Source organism: Nerophis ophidion, linkage group LG06 (genome assembly GCF_033978795.1).
Source record: "Nerophis ophidion isolate RoL-2023_Sa linkage group LG06, RoL_Noph_v1.0, whole genome shotgun sequence".
Classification (NCBI taxonomy): Eukaryota; Metazoa; Chordata; class Actinopteri; order Syngnathiformes; family Syngnathidae; genus Nerophis; species Nerophis ophidion.
Genome location: NC_084616.1, coordinates 39621333 through 39644596, shown reverse-complemented (window position 1 = coordinate 39644596; position 23264 = coordinate 39621333). Strand labels below are relative to the sequence as shown.

Below are 23264 nucleotides of genomic sequence, written 5' to 3'. Positions count from 1 at the left end.
CGCTATGGGCACATAGCTAGTGTGTGTCATGCTAAGATGAGATGTGGACGGTGTGGAGGAGAGCATGAATATGGACAATGTGGAGAAAATGAACAGGTCAAGTGTTGTAATTGTGGCGGGAATCACACAGCAGCGTATGGGGGCTGCATCATAAGAAAACAGGCAACAGAAGTACAGCAAATCAGAGTTGAAAGAAATATTACAAACGCAGAGGCAGTTAAAATAAGAAATCAAGAAAGTGCAGAACAGGACAGAAGTGAAAATAGTTCAAGAAATAAAAAACAAGAGGCAGCAAATACAGGAATTTCCATGGACAAACTAGTTGTAGTCCTGGCTTACGTAATAAACTGTACAGAACAGGCTAGAAACAAGACTGAGAAAATCAAAATAATTGTCAAAGCAGCAGCAAAGTTTTTAAATTTAAAAGAACTATCCTGGGAACAGGTGCACGGTGAGCTACAGAGAGTAGACGAGACCGAGTCATGTTACCACAATCCAACGCCATGTTAATTGTTCAGTGGAATGCCAGAAGTTTGATAGCAAATGGACAGGAATTAAAGGGATGTATTAATAATATGAAAAATAAACCACATATAATATGAATTCAAGAAACATGGCTGAAGCCGAAATTAAACTTTATAATAAAAGGATATATAAAGATACGTAAAGATAGGAATGATGGGCAAGGAGGAGGATGTGCCATATTTATTAAGGAAGATATGCATTATTCAATATTAAAAGTAAAACAAGAACTAGAGATAGTAGGAGTAGAAGTATGGAATAATAAAGAAAGATACAAAGTACTAAACTTCTATAATCCATGCAAGAAATTAGAAATTCACCAACTAGAAACAATAATCGAGCACTGGATTGGCAATATTATTTGGTGTGGTGACTTTAATGCACATAGCACAATGTGGGGTGAAAGGGATGACTGGAATGGGGATACATTGGAAGCACTTTTGGAGGAAAAAGAACTGGTGTGTGCGAATGATTGGTCGGGAACAAGGTTGGATGTCGTCACGGGTAAAGAAACAGCAATAGATTTAACACTAGTGTCACAAGGGTTAGCAGGAAAGGTGGAGTGGGAAGTAAATAAATACAGCACAATGGGAAGTGATCACTATCCAATCTTCATTCACATAAACATAAATCATAGGACAGAAAGCTCTAGGATAGAAGGAAGATGGAAGTATAATCATGGTGACTGGGGGAAATTTAGGGAAATTACCGACATAACTTTAAAGGAAGTAGATATAAATCAAGATATTGAACAATTAAATACAGATATTACAAAGTGCATAATAGAAGCAGCCGAACAGAGCATACCAAGGAATAGTATAGGGAGAAGAAGGAAGATAGTGCCGTGGTGGACACAAGAGTGCACAGATGCAATACAAGAACGGAATAGAGCATTTAGAATACTGAGAAGAACACATAATTTCCAAGAGTAAGGTATGTTAGAGTAGCTAGAGTAAGGTATGTTATTAAAAAACAAGAAAACACCATTGGAGAACTTTTTGTGAAACACTAAATAGAACTACTCCTTTAAGCCAAGTGTGGGGAATGATCAAGAGAATGTCAGGGGTCAGAAAAGAACATAAAAATCATGTGATGAAAGATGGAACGCGGAGTGTGGTAGGAAATAAAGAAAAAGCAGAACTTTTAGCAAAAACCTTTGTTAAAGTGCACAGTAATGATAATTTGAGAAATGTAGAAAAACAAAAGAGAGAAGAAACAATTAGTTTAAATATTAAGGAAATGAAGGAAGACAACGATAATAGTTTTACCAACACTATGGATATGACATTTTCTTTGGATGAAATGGTTCGAATTTTAAAAAAAGTTAAAAATACGACGCCAGGGAAAGACCTGGTGAGTTATCAAATGATCAAAAATGTACGTAGCATCGGCAAAGAAGTGGTCCTGAAATTATATAATAGGATATATGAAGAAGGAAAATTACCAGATGAGTGGAAAACAGCTGTAATAATTCCAATATGCAAGCCAGGGAAAGATCCGGAAGAGGCAGGAAATTATAGGCCGATAGCATTGACCTCAAATTTGGGAAAAGTAATGGAAAAAATGATTAATGAAAGATTAATATATTATTTAGAGTCAAAAGAAATTATAAAAAACTACCAAAGTGGTTTTCGCAAAGCAAGAAGCACAAATGACCCAGCAGTGCAGCTGGAAGAGGAAATTAGAAAGGGACAAATAAATAAAGAAAGTATAATTGCGGTATTTTTTGACATAGAAAAAGCGTATGATATGTTGTGGAAACAGGGGTTGCTGATGAAACTAAATAAGATTGGGATTAGAGGAAGAATGTACAGATGGATAAAAGACTTTTTAACAAGTAAAACATTATTAGTAAAAATAGAGAATGAATATAGCAGAGAATACGAAGTGGAAAATGGGACCCCACAAGGGAGTATAATAAGTCCAGTACTATTTTCCATCATGATAAATGAAGTTTTTAGTGAAGTGGAAGGGTTAGTGGAGGTGGCATTGTTTGCTGATGATGGAGTGATGTGGAAGAGAGGTAGAAATACAAAACATATAGAAAAGAAGATTCAAAAAGCGGTAAATAATGTTCAAGACTGGGGGATGGCTTGGGGTTTAAGATTCTCTGTTGGAAAGACAAAAGTCATACATTTTACGAAGAGGAAAGTACAAAACAAGCTCCAAATAAAACTCTATGGAGAAAACATAGAAGAGGTACAAGTATTTAAATATTTAGGAATATGGTTTGATAAAAATATTAACTGGTCAACCCACATCAGCAAAATAGTGGAGAAAAGTAAAAAGGTGTTAAATATAATGAGGGCTTTGAGGGGTAAAGATTGGGGGGCTGATAGGTTGACATTGAAAACAATATATATCACTTTAATTTGATCTGTTATTGACTACGGATGCATTATTTATCAATCTGCTTCAAAAACACTACTTGGGAAAATAGACCGGATCCAGTCGCAGGCGTTAAGGTCATGTTGCGGAGCTACTAAATCTACTCCAGTGGCAGCATTACAAGTAGAAATGAACGAAAAACCTTTGGACATGAGGAGAGATCAACTCTCAGCAGTGTAATGGGCAAACTTAAAAGGATCCAAGCAAGGACATCCAACCCGTCAAGTGCTAATAAACTGCCAAGAAAAAGAGAAGAAAAAAAATGAATAGTTTTGGGTGGATAATAGGAGATATATGTATCAAAGCACAAATTGACAATATTAAAGTTAGCCCCACACTACCAATTCCTGCAATACCACCGTGGATGTATGACAACCCAAAGGTAAACATGCAATTACTGAAGAATAGACATCTAAATAGTTACCAGATAGAACATTGGATTGAGGAAATGTTTTTTGATAACATCATGATATTCACAGATGCATCAAAAACTATAAATAGTAAAGTAGGAGCTGCTGTAGTTATCCCACAAGGAAATATAGTGTTAAATAAAAGAATCAGTGATAAACTATCTGTTTTTACGGGGGAGTTGGTAGCAATTTATATGGCAGTTAACTGGATAGAGGAAAACAAAGCAAGGAAAGCAGTCGTGTGCTCGGACTCCAGCAGTGCATTGACGAGCATAAAAAACATAGCATCAGACACAAGACAAGATATAGTTTATGAAATAGTTCAGGCAATCTGCAGGATAAATAAAGCGGGAGGTGTGGTAACATTTCTCTGGGTTCCTGCTCATGTAGGAGTTGAGGGAAATGAGTTAGCTGATAGATACGCAAAACAAGCAACCACTAAAACAGAAGTAAATATGGAGATTAAACACAGTAAAGAAGAAGTGAAGAGCATAATTAAGATAGAACACAATAAAAAGTGGCAGGATAATTGGAATAAGGAAATAAAAGGTAGAGAGTTTTACAAAGTCCAGAGGAGAGTAGGTGTAATGAGAGGAGGGGGTAGAAATAGGAAAGAAGAAGACATTATTACTAGAATGAGGTTAGGACATACATATCTAAATAGTTCACTAAAATTGATAGGAAAACATACTACAGGGCTGTGTGATTTTTGCCATCAAATAGAGAATGTTGACCATGTTTTAATACAATGTAGGAAATACAATAGAGAAAGAGAAATACTGGAAAATAAGTTAGCAAAAGAAAATATTAGGTTAGAAGTGGGAAGTATATTAGGATTGCATTCAGAAAACATAGGATACAAAACAATATACACATATTTAAAAAACACTGGGTTAAATAAAAGAATATAGAGTAGGGATCCACCTCGGTCCACACTCCATTACAGTAGGTGGCGGTAATGCACACCAGAAGGTTGCTTGCCAACCGCCATAAAAATAAAAGAAGAAGAAGACCAGGAAGTGACGTATAACAGTGCCGCCAATATGTCTGTGTGACGCAGCCATGGACGAGCGTCCAAGTTGTCCCTTGTTGCAGTCTGCCATTAATAAATGTTCCCGAAGGCTACGCGATGTCTTACGTCTTGTCTTGATGCTATCACGCAAGTCGAGGTTCGCTGCGATCGATGTCTAACATTGCTGAACAAAGGTGTTACGGTGATGCCAAAACATGCTAAACGCGAAGAAAAACGGTCCGTGTACCTTCCGTTCATTGCATTTCCAATTCTTAAATGTAATTTGAAAAAAATGTGGGCCATTTTTTCTATTTTCATTTCCGAAACAGAAGTTGGACAACTATTTAATGAGACTTTTTTTTTTTAAACGACAGTAGGACGCCTGCTGAACAAATATGTTACCGGTATGCTAAAAACATGCTAAACGCAAAGGAAAAGCTAAATTACTGCTTCTGGTTAAATTTTTCACCATACAGATAAACACGCATTTTTGCATGTTGAATGAACATTTTTTATTTTATTTTTGTGTTTATCTGAAAACAGGACATAATCCAAATTTAAGGCCTTATTTTAATGAAAATCAACCCTATTTTGTTTGTTTTCTTATAAAATCTGTCATATATTATGAAAATCGAACCTACTTTTATTTTTTGATTTGCGTTTCAAATTGGAAATAGAATGGACGGAAGGTACGCAGAAAACCATTGTTCAGCAGGCGTTTTTTTTTTAAGTGTCTTTAAATAGTTGTCCAACTTGTTTCAGAAATGAAAATCGTAAGAAATGGTCCAAATTAATTTTTCGGATTTGCATTTAAGAATTGGAAATAGAATGAACGGAAGGTACACGGATCGAAAAGCTTAAATTCTTCCGGTTCAATTTGTCATCACACAGATAACCTTGCATTTTGGATGAACATAAATTGGATTTTTGTGTTTATCTGGAAAAAGGAAAACAGCATCAACCCTTTTTTGTTTGTTTAAAAATCTGCCATATATAATAAAGATCGAAAAATAGGCCTAATTTTGTTTTTTGATTTGTGTTTCAGAATTGGAACTAGAATGAACGTAATATAAACGGACCAACCCTGTACCTTTTGTAGAAAACCTGTGATCTTAAGAAATGTATGCTTACCTCCCGATAACAGTATGTGAAATGTCTAAGGAGCCGTGGACGCAGCACAAGGTAGGCGTGGCTTATCTGTGATTTGGGTATTTAACAACCCTGAATGGCCTTTGGTTCAACAGGGCTGAACAGCAGATGCGGAAACGAGTGATCGGCCAAAGGCATATAACACATTACCTTGGCATTAGGACGTCCATTTTGGGCGGTGAGAGGTTGTGTCAACATGAGTCCACCTGTCCGCATCGTCGTAGTCGGAGCAGGCTGCCGAGGGAGCATTTACTCCCGCTATGCAATCATCCACCCGGACCGTGTGCAGGTATGCCCTCTTACATATTGCATTTTAATATTATGACAGCCGTACAGTGGGGCAAAAAAGTATTTAGTCAGCCACCGATTGCGCAAGTTCTCCCACTTAAAATGATGACAGAGGTCTGTAATTTTCATCATAGGTACACTTCAACTGTGAGAGACGGGATGTGGGGGAAAAAATCCAGGAATTCACATTGTAGGAATTTTAAAGAATTTATTTGTAAATTATGGTGGAAAATAAGTATTTGGTCAATAACAAAAATAAACTCAATACTTTGTAATATAACCTTTTTCGCAATAACATAGGTCAAATGATTAATATAGATCTTTACCAGGTTTGCACACACAGTAGCTGGTATTTTGGCCCATTCCTCTATGCAGATCTTCTCGAGAGCAGTGATGTTTTGGGGCTGTCGCAGAGCAACACAGACTTTCAACTCCCTCCACAGATGTCTGGAAACTGGCAAGGCCACTCCAGGACTTTCAAATGTTCTTATGGAGCAACTCCTTCGTTGCCCGGGCGGTCTGTTTGGGATCATTGTCATGCTGGAAGACCCAGCCAAGTTTCATCTTCAAAGCTCTCACTGATGGAAGGAGGTTTTGGCTCAAAATCTCACAATACATGGCCTCATTCATTCTTTCCTTAACACAGATCAGTCGTCCTGTCCTCTTAGCAGAAAAACAGCCCCAAACATGATGTTTCCACGCCCATGCTTCACAGTAGGTTTGGTGTTCTTGGGATGCAACTCAGTATTCTTCTTCCTCCAAACACGACGAGTTGAGTTTATACCAAAAAGTTCTATTTTGGTTTCATCTGACCACATGACATTCTCCCAATCCTCTGCTGTATCATCCATGTGCTCTCTGGCAAACCTCAGATGGGCCTGGACATGCACTGGCTTAAGCAGGGGACACGTCTGGCACAGCTGGATTTGATTCCCTGTCAGGGTAGTGTGTTACTGATGGTAACCTTTGTTACTTTGGTCGCAGCTCTCTGCAGGCCATTCACCAGGTCCCCCCATGTGGTTCTGGGATTTTTGCTCACCATTTTCATGATCATTTGGACCCCACGGGATGAGATCCTGCATGGAGCCCCATATCGAGGGAGATTATCAGTGGTCTTGTATGTCTTCCATTTTCTGATAATTGCTCCCACAGTTGATTTTTTCAAACCAAGCTGCTTGCCTATTGTAGATTCACTCTTCCCAGTCTGGTGCAGATCTACAATTCTTTTCCTGGTGTCCTTCGACAGCTCTTTGGTCTTGGCCAGGGGTGTCAAACGTAAGGCCGGATCAGGCCCGTGAACAGGTTTTATCTGGCCCACGGGATGAGTTTGCTAAGTATAAAAATTAGCCAACATTTTTTAATGGAATAAACTGCTATTCTAAATGTGTCTACTACATGTCACAAAAGCAACTCTTTGTAGAATATGCTACATATAAAAAAGTAATAAACCAAAAGAGGGTCGCGCACCAGTCGAGGAAAATGATCAAACTACATAAATAACATCCTGTAATTTGATTTTGATATTTTTTTATTTTGATTTGAAAATTAACACCAATGAGTTAACAGATGACCATTATTCAGAAAATATAAATAACGACAAACAAAGATAGAATACTATTAACCGCAAAATGTAAGTGTAAAAAAAACAAAAAACATTAGGATTTGTACAATTTTAGAATGTGCTTGTTCTATTTTTAAACAAAGAAGACAATCTCAAGTTGTCTTCATTTTTAAGTTATCGTGTCAGTCCGGCCCACTTTGGGAGTAGATTTTCTCAATGTGGTCCCCGATCTAAAATGAGTTTGACACCCCTGGTCTTGGCCATAGTCGAGTTTGGAGTCTGACTGTTTGAGGCTGTGAACAGGTGTCTTTCATACAGATAACGAGTTAAAACAGGTTCCATTAATACAGGTAACGAGTGCAAGACAGACGAGCTTCTTTAAGAAGAAGTTACAGGTCTGTGAGAGCCAGAGATCTTCCTTGTTTGAAGTGACCAAATACTTATTTTCCACCATCATTTACAACAAAGTTCTTTAAAATTCCTACAATGTGAATTCCTGGATTTTTTTTTCACATTCTGTCTCTCACAGTTGAGGTGTACCTATGATGATGAAAATTACAGACCTCTGTCATTGTTTTAAATGGGAGAACTTGACCAATCGGTGGCTGACTAAATGCTTTTTTGCCCCACTGTATATGACTTACATACTTTTACTAAAGTGTGCCTTTTTAAATATAATCTATTAGATGTGGGGTTCCCTTCAAAGTGTCGTTTAAAGACTGGCTTGTTGTTATACCATATGGAGAGCCAAATGGGACAACAATAAATCATTTTTTAAAGTAAATACGGAGTTGTCTCGGTAAGGAAATTAATTCATTAAATGTAATTTTCTATAAAAACAAATACACATTCAATAACACGTTTATGTATTTAACTCCAATTATAAATAATTGACACACTTAAGTAATTCTTTATTTATGTGTATTTAATGTAGTCTTAATTTGCGCCTAATAATTAAACAGTAGTTTGTTCTTTTTTTTGATCGAGGAAACAATTACTGGTAGCAGTTAAAAGATGTAAGATGTCATTTAAACCTACACCAATATTACTCAAGTGGTGGGAATTATTCTGAAATTTAAAGTTAAAGTACCCATGATTGTCACACACACACTAGATGTGGCGAAATTATTCTCTGCATTTGCATATGACCCATCACGCTCGATCAACCCGTGGGAAGTGAGGGGAGCAGTCAGCAGCAGCGGGGCTGTGCCCGTGAATCATTTTTGGTGATTAACCCCCAATTCCAACCCTTGATGCTGAGCGTCAAGCAGGGAGGTAACTGGTCCTATTTTTATAGTCTTTGGTATGACTCGGCTGGGGTTTGAACTCACGACCTACTAATCTCAGGGCGGCCACTCTAACCACTAGGCCACTGAGCAGGTCTGTTGACTATAATTTTATATTTGTAGTGTTTTCGTTGTAAACATTTTATTGAAAAAAAAAAAAAAAGTCCCCTAAGAAACTTTGTAGCCCAAGAGTGAGTTGCCAATACAGAAAAAAAATACACAATAAGTAAAAATAAAATGTTCGGGCATCAAAGAGCCGTTCAAAAGACTTGCTCGTTATTATATAAGGAGAGACCAAATGAAATATATCTTTTAATAATGAGTTAGATGTCTAGTTTATTAAATCATTAAATAAATCATGAACTAATGAAATAATTATCCATCCATCCATTTTCTACCCCTTGTTCCCTTCGGGGTTGAGGGGGGCGCTGGAGCCTATCTCAGCTACAATCGGGCGGAAGGCGGTGTACACCCTGGACAAGTCTAATTAAATAATTATTATAATTAGATAAATACAAATTTTAAGTATTTCTTTAAATTACACAACGTACCAACTTCACTGGTTTTGGGTTTTGCAGTATGCATCATGTATACCGCTTTGTGATTGCAGGTGGTTGGAGTCGCTGATCCCAGCAAGTTTGCCCGCACCAAGTTCCAACAACTGTACAACATAGCAGACGAGAACCTGTGTGAAGGTGAGCGAGCAGCAAACTGTTTTACCTAAAGCTGTTCCCTCTTTCACTTAATGCTTACTTTCTCCTCTAAAAATGCAGACTGGCACACTTTTGTGGAAAGAGACAAGTGTGCAGACGCTGTTTTGATTTGCACTCCCGACCAACTTCATAAGGTAAATGATAATAACTAGAGTATGTGGATTTAGCCTTAATATTCTGCTGCACTCTAACATGTTTGCATGTCACAGGAGCCAGCAGTGGCCTTTGCAAAGAAAGGCTTCCATATTCTACTGGAGAAACCAATGGCTGTGAGTGATTCAATGGCGCCACCCTACTGTCCGGTATAAACTCTAGTAGCATCAGTTAAGCATTTCATCCCGAATGCAGAGCCAGCTCTCCCCCTCTGACACCTTTGCACGCTCAGAAAGCAACAATTTCATAATAACTTATAGACTACATGTGAGTAAATAAGTAACTATTCTTTAGTAAAACAAGACAACACCATAAACCAAAGTACATCAGTAGGTGTATCATTAAGTCTTTCTGCTAGTTTTCTACATGCTGGTTTCCTACAACAGTAGAATACAATTCTGAAATTATGGCTTGTAGTTCTGGTGTACCAGCCCAAGATTTAAAGTGGCCCCATCTGGCCACAGCTCTGAACATTTCCTAGAGGCGCCCCTGGAGTTTTTGCGCTTACAAATACTGTACTACTTATTGGGGATGGGAATCTTACCACAACTCACGATTTTGTTGTTGTTTTAAGAACACATTTTTTTATGCCATTTTCGCACTTACTTGCGTAATATTTTATAATATATTTTTTAAAATAAGTTTTTTTTGGCCATTTCTGTGCTCACTTGCTGTGTGTAATTTATAATTTTCTTAGGAATACATTTTTAAAAATAAGCTTTTTAGGCCATATTTGCGCATATTGTTCTGTATAATTTCTTATTGTATTTTTGGAATACATTTTTTAAAATTTGTTTTTAGGCCCTCAATGCGCTTACTTTCTAGGCATAATTTTAAAATAATTTTTATTATAATATGTTTTAAAAATAAGTTTTTTAGGCCACGAGTAATTTATTCTTCTTTTAGGAATACATTTTTTTAAATAGCTTTTTTTAGGCCATACGCTGACTTGCTGTGCATAAATATATATTTTTAAGAGTACATTTTAAAAAATAAGTTGTTTTTTTTTCAGGCCATCGCTGCGGTTACTTGCTGCATGTAAGTTATTACATATATTCTTTTCAGAATACATTTTTTAATGAGACATTTTGTAGCCGATCTCCGCACTTACTTGCTGCACATAAACTTTTTAGAATATATTTTATATCAATCAATGATAATAATAGTGAATTGTGAAGTGAAGTGAATTATATTTATATAGCGCTTTTCTCTGGTGACTCAAAGCGCTTTACATAGTGAGACCCAATATCTAAGTTACATTTAAACCAGTGTGGGTGGCACCGGGAGCAGGTGGGTAAAGTGTCTTGCCCAAGGACACAACGGTAGTGACTAGGATGGCGGAGGCGGGAATTGAACCTGCAGCCCTCAAGTTGCGAGCACGGCCACTCTACCAACCGAGCTATACCGGTTATATATATATAATAATAGTGGAGTATGTGTATTAACTGCTTTTTGAGATATTCGAAGCTTTTCAGTGATAACTGAAAAAACGCTATTCTTTCATTCTGTATTCATGTGTTTTAGTTAGGCGATCTCTGCGCTCACTTGAATTTTTTTTTTTTTTCAAAGAATACATTTTTAAAAGGACATTTTTATGCTATTTCCGCGCTTATTTGCCTTGTGTAAAACCTTTCTATTTATAGATGTTTGCTGTGATGATTACAGTTGCTCAAAAAAGCGCCGATATCTGCCATTTTTCTCTATTTGACGAATTTAACTTGATTACCTTTTATGAAATTTCCAAATTACAAAATAAAAGTATGTAATGTGATTCCTACTGATACCGTATCAGATTATTATATCGGTATCTGTCAACACCTAAGACTCCAACATCGGTATCATATCGGAAGTGAAAAAGTCTTGTCAGGACATGCCTAATATTTACATTATTAAATGTTTGTATATTTGGTATCAAAACTTTGCTATCTGGTGGCGTTTTGACAAAATTGCTGCTCACTGCTAATACCATTTTGTTGTTTTCCTCCCCATTTTGGCAGACAACTGTTGAAGACTGCTTGGAGATCGTGAAGACGTGTTCTCAGAACGGCGTGATGCTGTGCGTCGGTCATGTTCTACGATATCATCCCACCATTTGCAAGATAAAGGTAGCTTCGCCTTTGCACTTGGCTGTTTCTTAAAAGTGTGGCGCTGTTAGCATCCTCTCAGGGGCTATATCATATTTTCCAGACTATAGAGCGCACCGCGATATAAGCCACAGCCACAAAAATTTAGAAGAACTGTAAGCCGCAGATATGTACGTTGTGAAACTAGTTACTTACACAGTAAGATTTTGTAAATGTTTCTTTACATACCGTAATTGTTTCCGAACGGTAACCTGTAAAACAGCTGTTCAAAAAAACATACGTCATCGTCATGGACCCACTCACTGCGGAAGCTCCCCCTCACTCAGCTAAACAGACTCAATACATCCACGGTGATGTCTTGGTGAGTTTACTGAGGAATTTGTGAAACTGAAACAATAGAGAAAGAATGTAAGTCAATAGGACTAACACAGACACTCTCAAACGTGTTAGCATATTAGCTAATGCTAAGAACTCTAGCTTCATTACATTATGATAGCACGTACAATTATGCATGGAAACACTTCTACAGACATCACACATGGGACGGTTTAATAAGTATAAGCAGTTTTAGTTATACTTTCAAACGTTGCTTGGAGTGATGAAGAATCCGTACAAGTAAAAAAAAACAATGGATGGCTAGAAGACTGGCTTATAGTCCGGAATTTACGGTAATACAGTACAGTAGGGGCCTCACCTACTATGTGAAGTGGTTCTGCTCACCCACTCTCTCAATGTAGGACATTTAAAAAATCCAGTCATCAAATGTTTTTCTTGATTTTTCTCAAGCTGCTGCATCTTCCCTTAAGTCAGATTGTGCGTTTTCCTGCCATATTACAGTTTTTTTTTTTTTTTTTAATGCTATTAATGATTTTTCCAGGGGCTGTTAGACAGCGGCGTAATTGGCGACGTGATCCACATTCAGCACTTGGAGCAGGTAAGCGTGAAAGTGTCGATACGGTTGAACCTGTGTAATTTGGGCCCCCCCTTGTCCAAACCTACCCAAACTTGTCCCATTCATTTTTGCTGCAAACATTTTCATTTGTGCCTGTATGGTTTTTTAAGTTGTTCTAAAATCAGTTTTCTGACTTGTGATTTCATCCAATCACCATATTGTCCAAATCCTTCCAAACTTGTCCCCTCATATGTTTTGCTGCAGACATTTTTGGTTTGAATGGGTTATACTTGTATAGCGCTTTTCAACCTTTTTTAATGAACTCTAAGCGCTTTGACACTATTTCCACATTCACCCATTCACACAAAGCGGGAGCTGCCATGCAAGGCGTTAACCAGGTCCCATCAGGAGCAAGGGTGAAGGGTTTTGCTCAAGGACACAACGGGCGTGACTAGGATGGTAGAAGGTGGGGATTGAACCAGGAACCCTCATGTAGCTGGCACAGCCACTCTCCCAACTGCGCCACGCCGTCCCTCCAAAACTATTACTTTTTAAGTTTATAATGTTCTAATATTCAGAACCAGTCCCCCCCCGCCTTGTCTAAATCTCCTCAAACCAGTAGTAGTCGTCTGTGCTATGTTTGTGCTGCAAAAAATTTTTGTATTATTATTATAGTTTTTTAGTTGTTTTATGTTATGTAATTAACGTGTTATTAATCATAACTAGACCCCAATTATGACAACATCTCCAAAATTTATCCCATTTGTTTCTGCTACGTTTTTGCTGCAAAAATCATTGGTCTAACTATTATAGTTTTCCGAGCGGTAACATGGAACAGGGCAGTAAAACAGCTGATCAAACAAAACATAGGTCATCGTCATGGACCCACTAGCTGCGGAAGCTTGCTCTCCAATCAGCCTAACAGACTCAATACATCCACGGTGACGTCTTTGTGAGTTTACTGAGGAATTTGTAATACTGAAACAATACAAAAATAATGCCATTGTAAGTTAATAAGACTAACACAGACACCCGTAAACGGCGTGCCGCAATTGGGAGAGTGGCCGTGCCAGAAACCTGAGGGTTCCTGGTTCGATCCCCGGCTTCCACCACCACATCTCCCGCCATGTGTGTGTGTGGATGGGTGAATGTGGAAATAGTGTCAAAGCTCTTTGAGTGCCTTGAAGGTAGAAAAATACTACCGTATTTTTCGAATTATAAGTCGCAGTTTTTTTCATAGTTTGGGTACTACATATACTCCGGAGCGACTTATGTGTGAAATTATTAACACATTGCTGTAAAATGTTAATATTATTTATCTAATTCGCGGAAGAGACAAAGAAAATGTCAGCAATCGTCGCACACACGTCAACCAATAAGAATTTGGCGGGGGAGGGTCATGGCAGAAGTGCATTGTGGGTCATGGCATGCTAACTGCTATATGCTCTATGCTACAGCTGTAGCTATTAAAATGGATCATTTAAACGTTGGCGGTAACTTATTAAAACTGAGAAGGGCTGAACAAAAATGGCACCGAAAAGGAAATCATGTACTGCAGATTACAAGCTGGAAGTAGTGAAATATGCAGCAGACAATGAGAAGAAGAAGCGGCACATACCTCGGGAGTTGCCAGAGTTTTTTAGAAGCGACAGAGGAAGAAGATTTCATCGGATTTATCGATTAGGAGTGACAGATTGTTTGGTAAACGTTTAGCATGTTCTATATGTTATACTTATTTGAATGACTCTTACCATAATATGTTACGTCAACATACCAGGTACGTTGTCTGTTGGTTATTTATGCGTCATACAACGTACTCTTATTCAGCCTGTTGTTCACTATTTATTTATTTTAAATTGCCTTTCAAATGTCTATTCTTAGTGTTGGATTTTATCAAATAAATTTCCCCCCAAAATGCGACTTTTACTCCAGTGCGACGTATATATGTTTTTTTCCTTCTTATCATGCGTTTTCGGCCGGTGCGACGTATACTCCGGAGCGATTTATAATCCGAAAAATACGGTATACAAGTATTTACCATTTTTATTTATGAACGTTTTTTAGAACTGGTGAGGAATCATAATTTGTGAATAACTTGGAAACTGTAAGAGTTACATCAAAGTGTTTTGCAGCAAAAGCGAATGGGACTGGTTTGAAGACGTTTTAGGAAGGTGGGGGGCTGGGACATGGTTATGAGGCATAATTTGTAATAATTTAAGATTAATAATAGTTACACCAAATATTATTGGTGCACCTTGGGGGGGATTTTGACATGGTTAGAGGTTTGGGTATGAATTATTACATTTATATACCATAAAACCTTAACTTAAAAACCGTAAAAGCACAAATGAAAAATGTTTGCCGCACAAAGGTTTGAGACAAGGTGGGCTGGCCAACTTCACATTCACACAGGTCCAGTTGTCGCCATTATGATTTCACAGTACATGCATTTTTTTTCCCCTTTAGATTGGTTCTAATCACTTCGCTCACTCTTACGTCCGTGGAAACTGGAGGAATGAAGCCGAAAGCTCTTGCTCTCTTCTGGCCAAATCCTGTCACGACATAGACCTGATCCATCACTGGGCTGGAGGCCGCAAGTGAGTTACGTCCAGTACTGAGGGAAGTTGTTGGCCAGGAAGATTATGCAAAAATCGCAACAGTCTACCTCCAATTAAAAGTGGTACTGTGCATCCATTTATCATCTGCAGTGTTGCGTTGAAGAAAACTCGGACCTTTTCTGACGGTAAACTAGGAAACATGCCGTGTTGTCGTTTCTCATTTTTACCTCTATCACAACGAGGAATGGCCTAAAATCCAAACATCTCCTCTGATTGTGACATTTTGTTTGCCACACACAAGATAAAAGGATGACATATTTTGTTTTTCCGCAGGTGTTTGAAAGTGACGTCGTTTGGATTTGTCAGCCACTTTAGTAAAAAGCACAAGGTATTTCGTTACAAAGTAAATACAATTGTATTTTTGGTGGTCTTGTATGGTAAAAATAAAAATGCCCCATCAGCCAACAGGGGCTGCCAATCGCTGTCTGGACTGTTCAGTAGAAGACACCTGTCCTTACTCTGCTAGCAAAATCTACCTGAATCCAGTGAAGCAGGTTAGCACGCTGTTGTTTACGTCGTCCACTTTGCTTTTATAACGTGTTTGTTTCTTTGTTTTAGGGCTACACGGGTTGGCCGGTGTCCGTCATATGTAACAGTGCCGCCCCAGATATTCAGACCGTAACCGAGGCTCTGAAGACTGGTCCGTACGGCCGCTGTGTCTATGACTGTGACAACGACGTCTGCAGTAACCAGGTTGGAAAACACTCGTTTATTCATAAACTCCTTTGGTCATCTTGTCCTGGGGAAAATAAACTGTTAGAAATTGTAGTTCCTGTGGCTACTTGGAATTTAATGTTACATTTTCTAGTCGTGGAAGTTTGAAAAAAAAATATTTAGCTGTTTGGAAAAATTGGCTTGTTCGATAGTAAAACTCAGTGGCGAGCCGTGCGTTTCCCACCTAGGCCTTCGGTCATGTCCTACTGAGTCCTTCACCTCTCAAAATACCGTAATTAATGTCACCACATGGACATGGCTGGAGATACTATACAGAAACGCGCTATTTTTCGGTGCATTTAACATGAAATAAACCCGCTTCCGCAATTAAAATATATCTTACGTGGTACTGTCAAAATTAAAAGTGAAGTGAATTCTATTTATATAGTGCTTTTTCTCTAGTGACTCAAGGCATTTTGACATACTGAAACCCTATATCTAAGTTACATTTAAACCAGTGTGGGTGGCACTGGGAGCAGGTGGGTAAAGTGTCTTGCCCAAGGACACAACGGCAGTGACTAGGATGGAGGACGCGGGGATCGAACCTGGAATCCTCAAATTGCTGGCATGGCCACTCTATCAACCGAGCTATACCGCCCCTATATAAGAATTATATAAAACATGAAAAAATTAAGAAATAAAATATTTGCACTCATCCGATGCCGTATATGCCAGCGGTAACGTCGTATTCTGTTGATCCGTGTGAAAGTGGCGGGCAAACCATTTCCCTGCCAGTGTTGTGCAAAAAAATTGATTTCCTTCGCGGGAGCGCGGACCGCTCGCCAAACCTGTATTGCTTTATGGAAGTGGAATTGTCTCTCGTGTATATATATATATATATATATATATATATATATATATATATATATATATATATATATATATATATATATATATATATATATATTAGGGGTGTGGGAAAAAATCGATTCAAATACGAATTGAATCGTTTATGTTGTGCGATTCAGAATCGATTCAAATTTTTTAAAAATCGATTTTTTTTTAAATTAAAAAAAAAATATATATATATTTTTTTTTAATCAATCCAACAAACCACTAAACAGCAATACCATAAAAATGCAATCCAAAACCAAACCTGACCCAGCAACACTCAGAATTGCAATAAACAGAGCAATTGAGAGGAGACACAAACACAACACAGAACAAACCAAAAGTAGTGAAACAAAAATGAATATTATCAACAACAGTATCAATATTAGTTATAATTTCAGCATAGCAGTGATTAAAAATCCCTCATTGACATTATCATTAGACATTTATAAAAATTAAAAAAGTGTCTCAGTGGCTTACACTTGCATCTCATAAGCTTGACAAGACACTTTGTCCAATATTTTCACAAAGATAAAATAAGTCATATTTTTAGTTTGTTTAATAGTTAAAACAAATTTACATTATTGCAATCAGTTGATAAAACATTGTGCTTTACAATTATAAAAGCTTTTTACAAAAATCTACTACTCTGCTAGCATGTCAGCAGACTGGGGTAGATCCTGCTGAAATCCTATGTATTCAATGAATACAGAATCGTTTTGAATCGGAAAAATATCGTTTTTGAATCGAGAATCGAATTGAATTGAAAAAAATCGATATATTATCGAATCGTGCCCCCAAGAATCGATATTGAATCGAATCGTGGGACACCCAAAGATTCACAGCCCTTATATCTACACGTGTGTGTGTGTGTGTATATATATATATATATATATATATATATGTATGGATCAAACGCATATCCCGATAAAATGTGTATCATATATATTACACACTTTATCGGGATATGCGTTTGATCCATGTCGCCCAGCCCTAGACTCGTGTTAGCGACAGTGCTCGCTTAGCTTAGAGATGTACTGTGTTAAATTTAGCGTTACAGTAGGCCTTAAGATGGCATTGTGTTTATATGTATCATTGTACATGTGTACGTTCATTGTTAATAATGAAATTGTGACATTTCATATTGCTACTATTTTTTTCTTCTTCTGTGCAACACATTTTTTTGTCCATTTAGTAGCACCGGTGCTAGTAAACTTACTAATGGTTGTTAAATTTTCTCACTAGGAAAGGCATATCATACACTCTAAGTACACAACTATCAGTGTTCTTACTTCAATAACTATAATCCCGTTACTCATCCAGGTTGTCAACATGGAGTTTGAAGGTGGTCTGACAGCAGCCTTTTCTATGGTGGCTTTCACCAAGGAGCTCTGCGTTCGAAGAACCACAATCTACGGCAGCATGGTATAATATAATAGTAATAACTCCTTTTTTCACATGACTCTACGTATTTGTGTAAGGAGTAGAAATATGTCAAAACAAATACTGTGTTGCCTACTTGCCTGTGCTATTATTCTTCTGACAAATACACCACATGGTGGCGCTATTATAACACCCCTGTTTGACTCAACTCTAGCAGTCACTCGGGCTGGCACTAATTATTATTTTTTTGACAAGTCAAAGGATTATTGCTGATATAATCTGCTGTACACATTTGACTTTGACATTGAGCCTGTGACTTGATTTTAAAAACCTGTTACGTTTCTGAATTCTAATTTGTCCAAAAATAGTCGTCTTCATTGTTTTGTGTGTCTGCCATGATTGGAAGACACAAGCGCCTTGTTTACGGAAGTTGCCAGAAGTCTGAAGTTTGCTGCTATGGAAACGGAAATAAATGCGCTAAAGAAACAATGATTAAAATGACCAAAACACGGTAAATACTGAACATTTTGCATATTGTTATGAACGTGTCTGTTACTACATTATATATGGACTTGCAGTGTGTATATAAAACGTTGATGGAGGGTTTTGTAGTTGTTTAGAGGACTCCGATTAGTTGCATCTTTCAAGCGTTTTTTATCATCTTCAAAATAAGATAAAAAAAGGACCTGTGTTCTTGTCTCTCATGATTGTGAACAATAGGCAAAATTCCAAACAAATGTGCAGTTCCCATTTAATAGTCCTCATGTTACACCATTGCTTATGCATTTGATGTTTAAAAGTACAAACTGATGGATTCATTGATTGATTGAAACTTTTATTAGTAGATTGCACAGTATATATTCCATACAATTGACCACTAAATGGTAACACCCGAATAAGTTTTTCAAATTGTTTCAGTCTAGGTTCAAGTTAATCAATTCATGGTAATATTCACGGATATCTCACCTTACAATCATAAGAAAATTGTAACAAGTAATTTTTGTTGCACGATCATATAATATTAAAGTTGAAAATATATGCAATCTCATGCAGTACATACAAACTTTTTTATTTAAAATGGAAATAACTAATACATTTTGTAAAAAAGATAAGATACTTTATTTACGCACATTAGTTCCAAACTTTGGCGGGCCACATGAAATACCACAGCAGGCCAGATCTGGCCCCCCAAGGTTGAGTTTGACACCTGTGCTATAATAATAATAATGGATTAGATTTGTATAGCACTTTTATAGACACTCAAAGTGCTTCACAGAGAAAGGAGTCGCCATCATTCATTCACTCTACATTCACACCTGGTGGTGGTAAGCTACATTTGTAGCCCCACCTGCCCTGGGGTAGACTGACGGAAGCATGGCTGCCAGTTTTCGCCTACGGCCCCTCCGACCACCACCCATCATTCATTCACCAGTGTGAGCGGCACTGGGGGCTAGGGTGAAGTGTCCTGCCCAAGGACACAACGGCAGTGAATTGGAAGGCAAGAGGCAGGGGGGGCGGGGGGCAACCTGCAACCCACAACCCACGGCCGCTCTACCCCCCACACCATGCCGCCCCAAGTCGTATTGACTTTACATTTCTCAGTCTAATGCTCTCTCCAAAATACACTTTGTAACTTCAGAACCCCTCGAAATTTGGTACACACCTTTAGGGGATTGACAAGTGTGTAGAATTTGAGCAAGATCGACCCTGAAAGGGACAAGCGGTAGAAAATGGATGGATGATTAAAAAAAGGACTTGGCAACTACAGTCACAGACATTTTGACCACAACTTGAAGGCAGCGCTAAAAATGGGACTGTACAATATATGGATTGTCTTTTTCAGGGGGAGTTGTCGTTCTTAGACAACGAAGTTCGCGTCTTTGACTTTTTAACCCAGAAAACCATCAAACACGTGGCGGCGTTGAACGCCCATGAGGAGTTTGGCCTGACTGGACACGGTGGAGCAGATTACCTCCTTATAGACTCCTTTATTTCTGCTGTGAGGGTAAGTGCTCATTGCTCCCATCGGTGAAGTATCTGAATAGTTGCGTATTGATTGGCATGTGATGGTCTGTGCACAGAACAATGACCCATCCTTAATCATGTCTGATGCTGAGGAGTCGCTGAAAAGCCACTTGCTGGTGTTTGAGGCGGAGCGTTCAAGACGAGAAGACCGTGTTGTTCTATTGGACCAATCAGGATGATCTCACCAATCGGGTGGAATATTCCTGATTTACTTATTACTTGGGTATTGTGTGTTTGTTGCATGGGGGTTCTAATATTTTTAACGGCTATTTTTATATACCTTCACACTATGTGCATTGTTCAATCCCTCCAGGATTTTACAGGCTTTTTTTGTTGCTGCTATTGTCGCAGCCTAAAATACCTTATTTCGCAGCAGCTTTTTTCCAAAAGTTGCAACATTTTGAGAATTGTTTTTTCATTGCGTTAGTTTGGGATTTTATAAATTTCCTATCTGTTTTTTGTAACCATAAACCTAAGCACAGGGTTTTGACGAATCAAAAACAAAATATGCTTGATTGGCATGGCTTTTACTCAGGGTTGCTCCTGTGTATGATTGATTGATTGAAACTTTTATTAGTAGATTGCTCAGTACAGTACATATTCCGTACAAGTGACAACTAAATGGTAACACCCGAATAAGTTTTTCAACTTGTTTAAGTTGGTTTTCTGGGTTAAAAAGTCAAAGACGCGAACTTCGTAAATCAATTCATGGTAAATGTGTAGGAGTCTTGTTTCATGTGTTAAAAAGTGATGACTGTGCACTTCATATGAAATTTTACCACACACATGTTTCTAACCATTTCCTGCTCTGTTAATAAGAAGATCATGGCTGGTCATGGGTCAGGAAGACATGCAAATTCAATTATGTTTAATTATGTTAAATTTGTCATTTTGCACATAAACATTTTTTTTATTTACTAAGTATAAACATTGTTTTACAAAATGTAATCGGGGGAATGTTCTCGGGATCTTTCAAGCCTTTTTGAGATGCCTTATTTTGCAAGAGTTATTACCAAAAACTGCAATGGAAGATAAAGTTTTTTTTTTTAAGTGTTTGCTGGGACAATTGTTAGAAAAATGATTGTTGTAATAAATAACTGATTTACCATCTGTGTAATTCATAATAGGGAGGATGGAAGTTGAAAAATAGGTAATATGATAGAAACATATCAGCATCTTGCCAACATTACATACGCAAATGTTCAAAATAGGCTTTATTTTAATGTACACTAAATAATACCCAAGCTTAATCTTTTGGATTCTTCAAACACATTTTCAATGGATTCTTTATTCATAAAGTGTATCTTTAAAGGGGAAATGCACTTTTATTTATTTTATTTTACCTATCTTTCACAATAATAATGAAAGACAAGAATACGTTTTTTTTGTTTTGTTTTCATTGTAACATGTAGACATTGTATCATTTTTGGTGGCTACACTGCAGAAAGTGTTAAAAACAAGGTAAAAAAAAATACAAAAATTTGGGGTATTTTATTTAAACTAAGCAAAATTATCAATCCATCCATTTTCTACCGCTTATTCCCTTTGGCGTCGCGGGGGGCACTGGTGCCTATCTCAGCTACAATTAGGCGGAAGGCGGACAGCACCCTGGACAAGTTGCCACCTCATCGCAGGGCCAACACAGATAAGACAGACAACATTCACACTCACATTCACACACTAGGGCCTATTTAGTGTTGCCATTCAATCTATCCCCAGGTGCATGTCTTTGGAGGAGGGAGGAAGCCGGAGTACCTGGAGGGAACCCACGCATTCACAGGGAGGACATGCAAACTCCACACAGAAAGATCCCAAGCCCGGGATTGAACCCAGGACTACTCAAGACCTTCGTATTGTGAGGCAGATGCACTAACCCCTCTTTCACCGTGAAGCCCGAAGCAATATTATCTGCCAATAAAACAACAAAATGTGGCTTGTCAAGACTTTCCAAAACCTGTAAAATTAGCTAACCTCAATGAACCCAAAAATACCTTAAAATAACTATATCCTCACTAATAACAAATGCACTTTTTTTGGGTAGAAATTTTTTTTTAGACCTTTTTTGCTCAATATGTTGAAAAAAATTCTTAAATTAGGTAAATGCTAGTGCCATTATCTTGACAGAGTGTTAATGACACAGCTTTGCAAAAGTTGATATTCTAGTTTACTCAATATAGGTCATAAAATCTTAGCAAAAAGCTGTAATATCTTACTGAAATCATTTAGGACAAAACAAGTAAAACACTAAGATAAAATCTGCTTAGCGAGAAGAATGATCTTATCAGACAGAAAATTAGCAAATATCACCCTTATTTGAGATATTTAATCTTACGTAGATTTCAGTTTTTGCAGCGTAGCAATGCAGCTAATGGGAGCAATTAATTTTTCTACCGTATTAACACATCGAGGCGCTTTGGTATTAGCCGTAAAAGCTAACTACGGCGAGAGATAAGCTAAATTGATACACGTTTTGAGCTTGTAATGCATACAACACCAATCTGTACTGACTCTAACGCATGAACAATCATATTACAGTATCTGTAAAGTATTAGCCCACATGTGTTGTTTGTGCATAGCTCGCCAGACAGCATATGTACTGTAGTTGTAATAATACACACGACATGCTGCGTGTCTCATGATAATGTGACTCACTCGATGGACAGTTGTCTCTTTGGTGCAGCTGGCCGGGGATGTTTTATCTGATTTGTTTGGGGGTAGCCATAAGCACGCCATTTATATCGAAATACCTTTGCTCCAAATTACACATTTCCAGCTTCAAGCTGCTTTCACCTCACTTCCTCGGCTTCCGTCTGCACCAACGTCTCATCCTCTTCTTCGTGCCTGTTTCTAGAAGCAGCGGTTCATCCTCCGTTCATTCAAGTTGAAGCAGATAAGGTTGTGAATCCTCATTGTCCAAAAATATCCGTCTTCATTGTTAGTTACCAAGTCTGCAATGATTACAAGTTTACAACACACAAAAGCGGAAGTAGGAACACATATTAGCTGGATGTCAAACATGCGCTGCTATGGAAACGGAAAAAAATACACTCAAGAAGTCAGTCACGGAATTGATTAAAATGATTAAAATACGGTTAATATTGTACGTATTACATATTGTTATGATGGTGTCTGTTACTAAGACTTGCAGTGTGTGCATAAAACGTTGATGGAGGGTTTTGCAGGCTAATACGGTGACTCCCGTTAAAGTTCAAAGTCCCAACGATAGTCTCGCACG

The 23264-nt window shown here is 37.8% G+C and overlaps 2 protein-coding genes across 3 annotated transcripts in view; one reads left to right on the top strand and one right to left on the bottom strand.

Moving 5' to 3' along the window:
* Positions 1-58: 58 nt before the first annotated feature.
* Positions 59-21135, top strand: zgc:154075 (uncharacterized protein LOC556929 homolog). Of its 2 annotated transcripts, XM_061903733.1 has the most exons (15): positions 4333-4489; positions 5378-5514; positions 5577-5770; positions 9227-9311; positions 9390-9463; positions 9539-9598; positions 11480-11587; positions 12444-12500; positions 14925-15055; positions 15350-15404; positions 15478-15570; positions 15635-15769; positions 17945-18046; positions 19848-20009; positions 20086-21135. In XM_061903733.1, the coding sequence occupies exons 3-15, from the start codon at positions 5678-5680 to the stop codon at positions 20206-20208; spliced, it is 1278 nt and encodes a 425-aa protein (XP_061759717.1). In that variant the 5' UTR covers positions 4333-4489; positions 5378-5514; positions 5577-5677; the 3' UTR covers positions 20209-21135. The 2 variants fall into 2 exon arrangements, 1 of the variants encoding a protein (XP_061759717.1); XR_009807188.1 differs by lacking the exons at positions 9227-9311; positions 9390-9463; positions 9539-9598; ... (7 more) ...; positions 19848-20009; positions 20086-21135 and having other exon boundaries at positions 59-4489; positions 5577-5596.
* The window catches only part of LOC133554698 (outer dynein arm-docking complex subunit 1-like), a 25365-nt gene continuing 22601 nt past the window's right edge, over positions 20501-23264 (bottom strand). The window contains exon 15 of the mRNA XM_061903730.1: positions 20501-22977. The gene's annotated coding sequence lies outside the window, so the exon portion shown is untranslated. The remainder of the gene's footprint in view (positions 22978-23264) is intronic.

Coding starts and splice junctions, on each gene's coding strand:
- zgc:154075 (XM_061903733.1), top strand. CDS start 5,678: ATGAGTCCACCTGTCCGCATCGTCGTAGTCGGAGCAGGCTGCCGAGGG. Junction 9,464..9,538: donor CTCCCGACCAACTTCATAAG/GTAAATGATAAT, acceptor TGCATGTCACAG/GAGCCAGCAGTGGCCTTTGC. Junction 15,770..17,944: donor ACGACGTCTGCAGTAACCAG/GTTGGAAAACAC, acceptor TTACTCATCCAG/GTTGTCAACATGGAGTTTGA.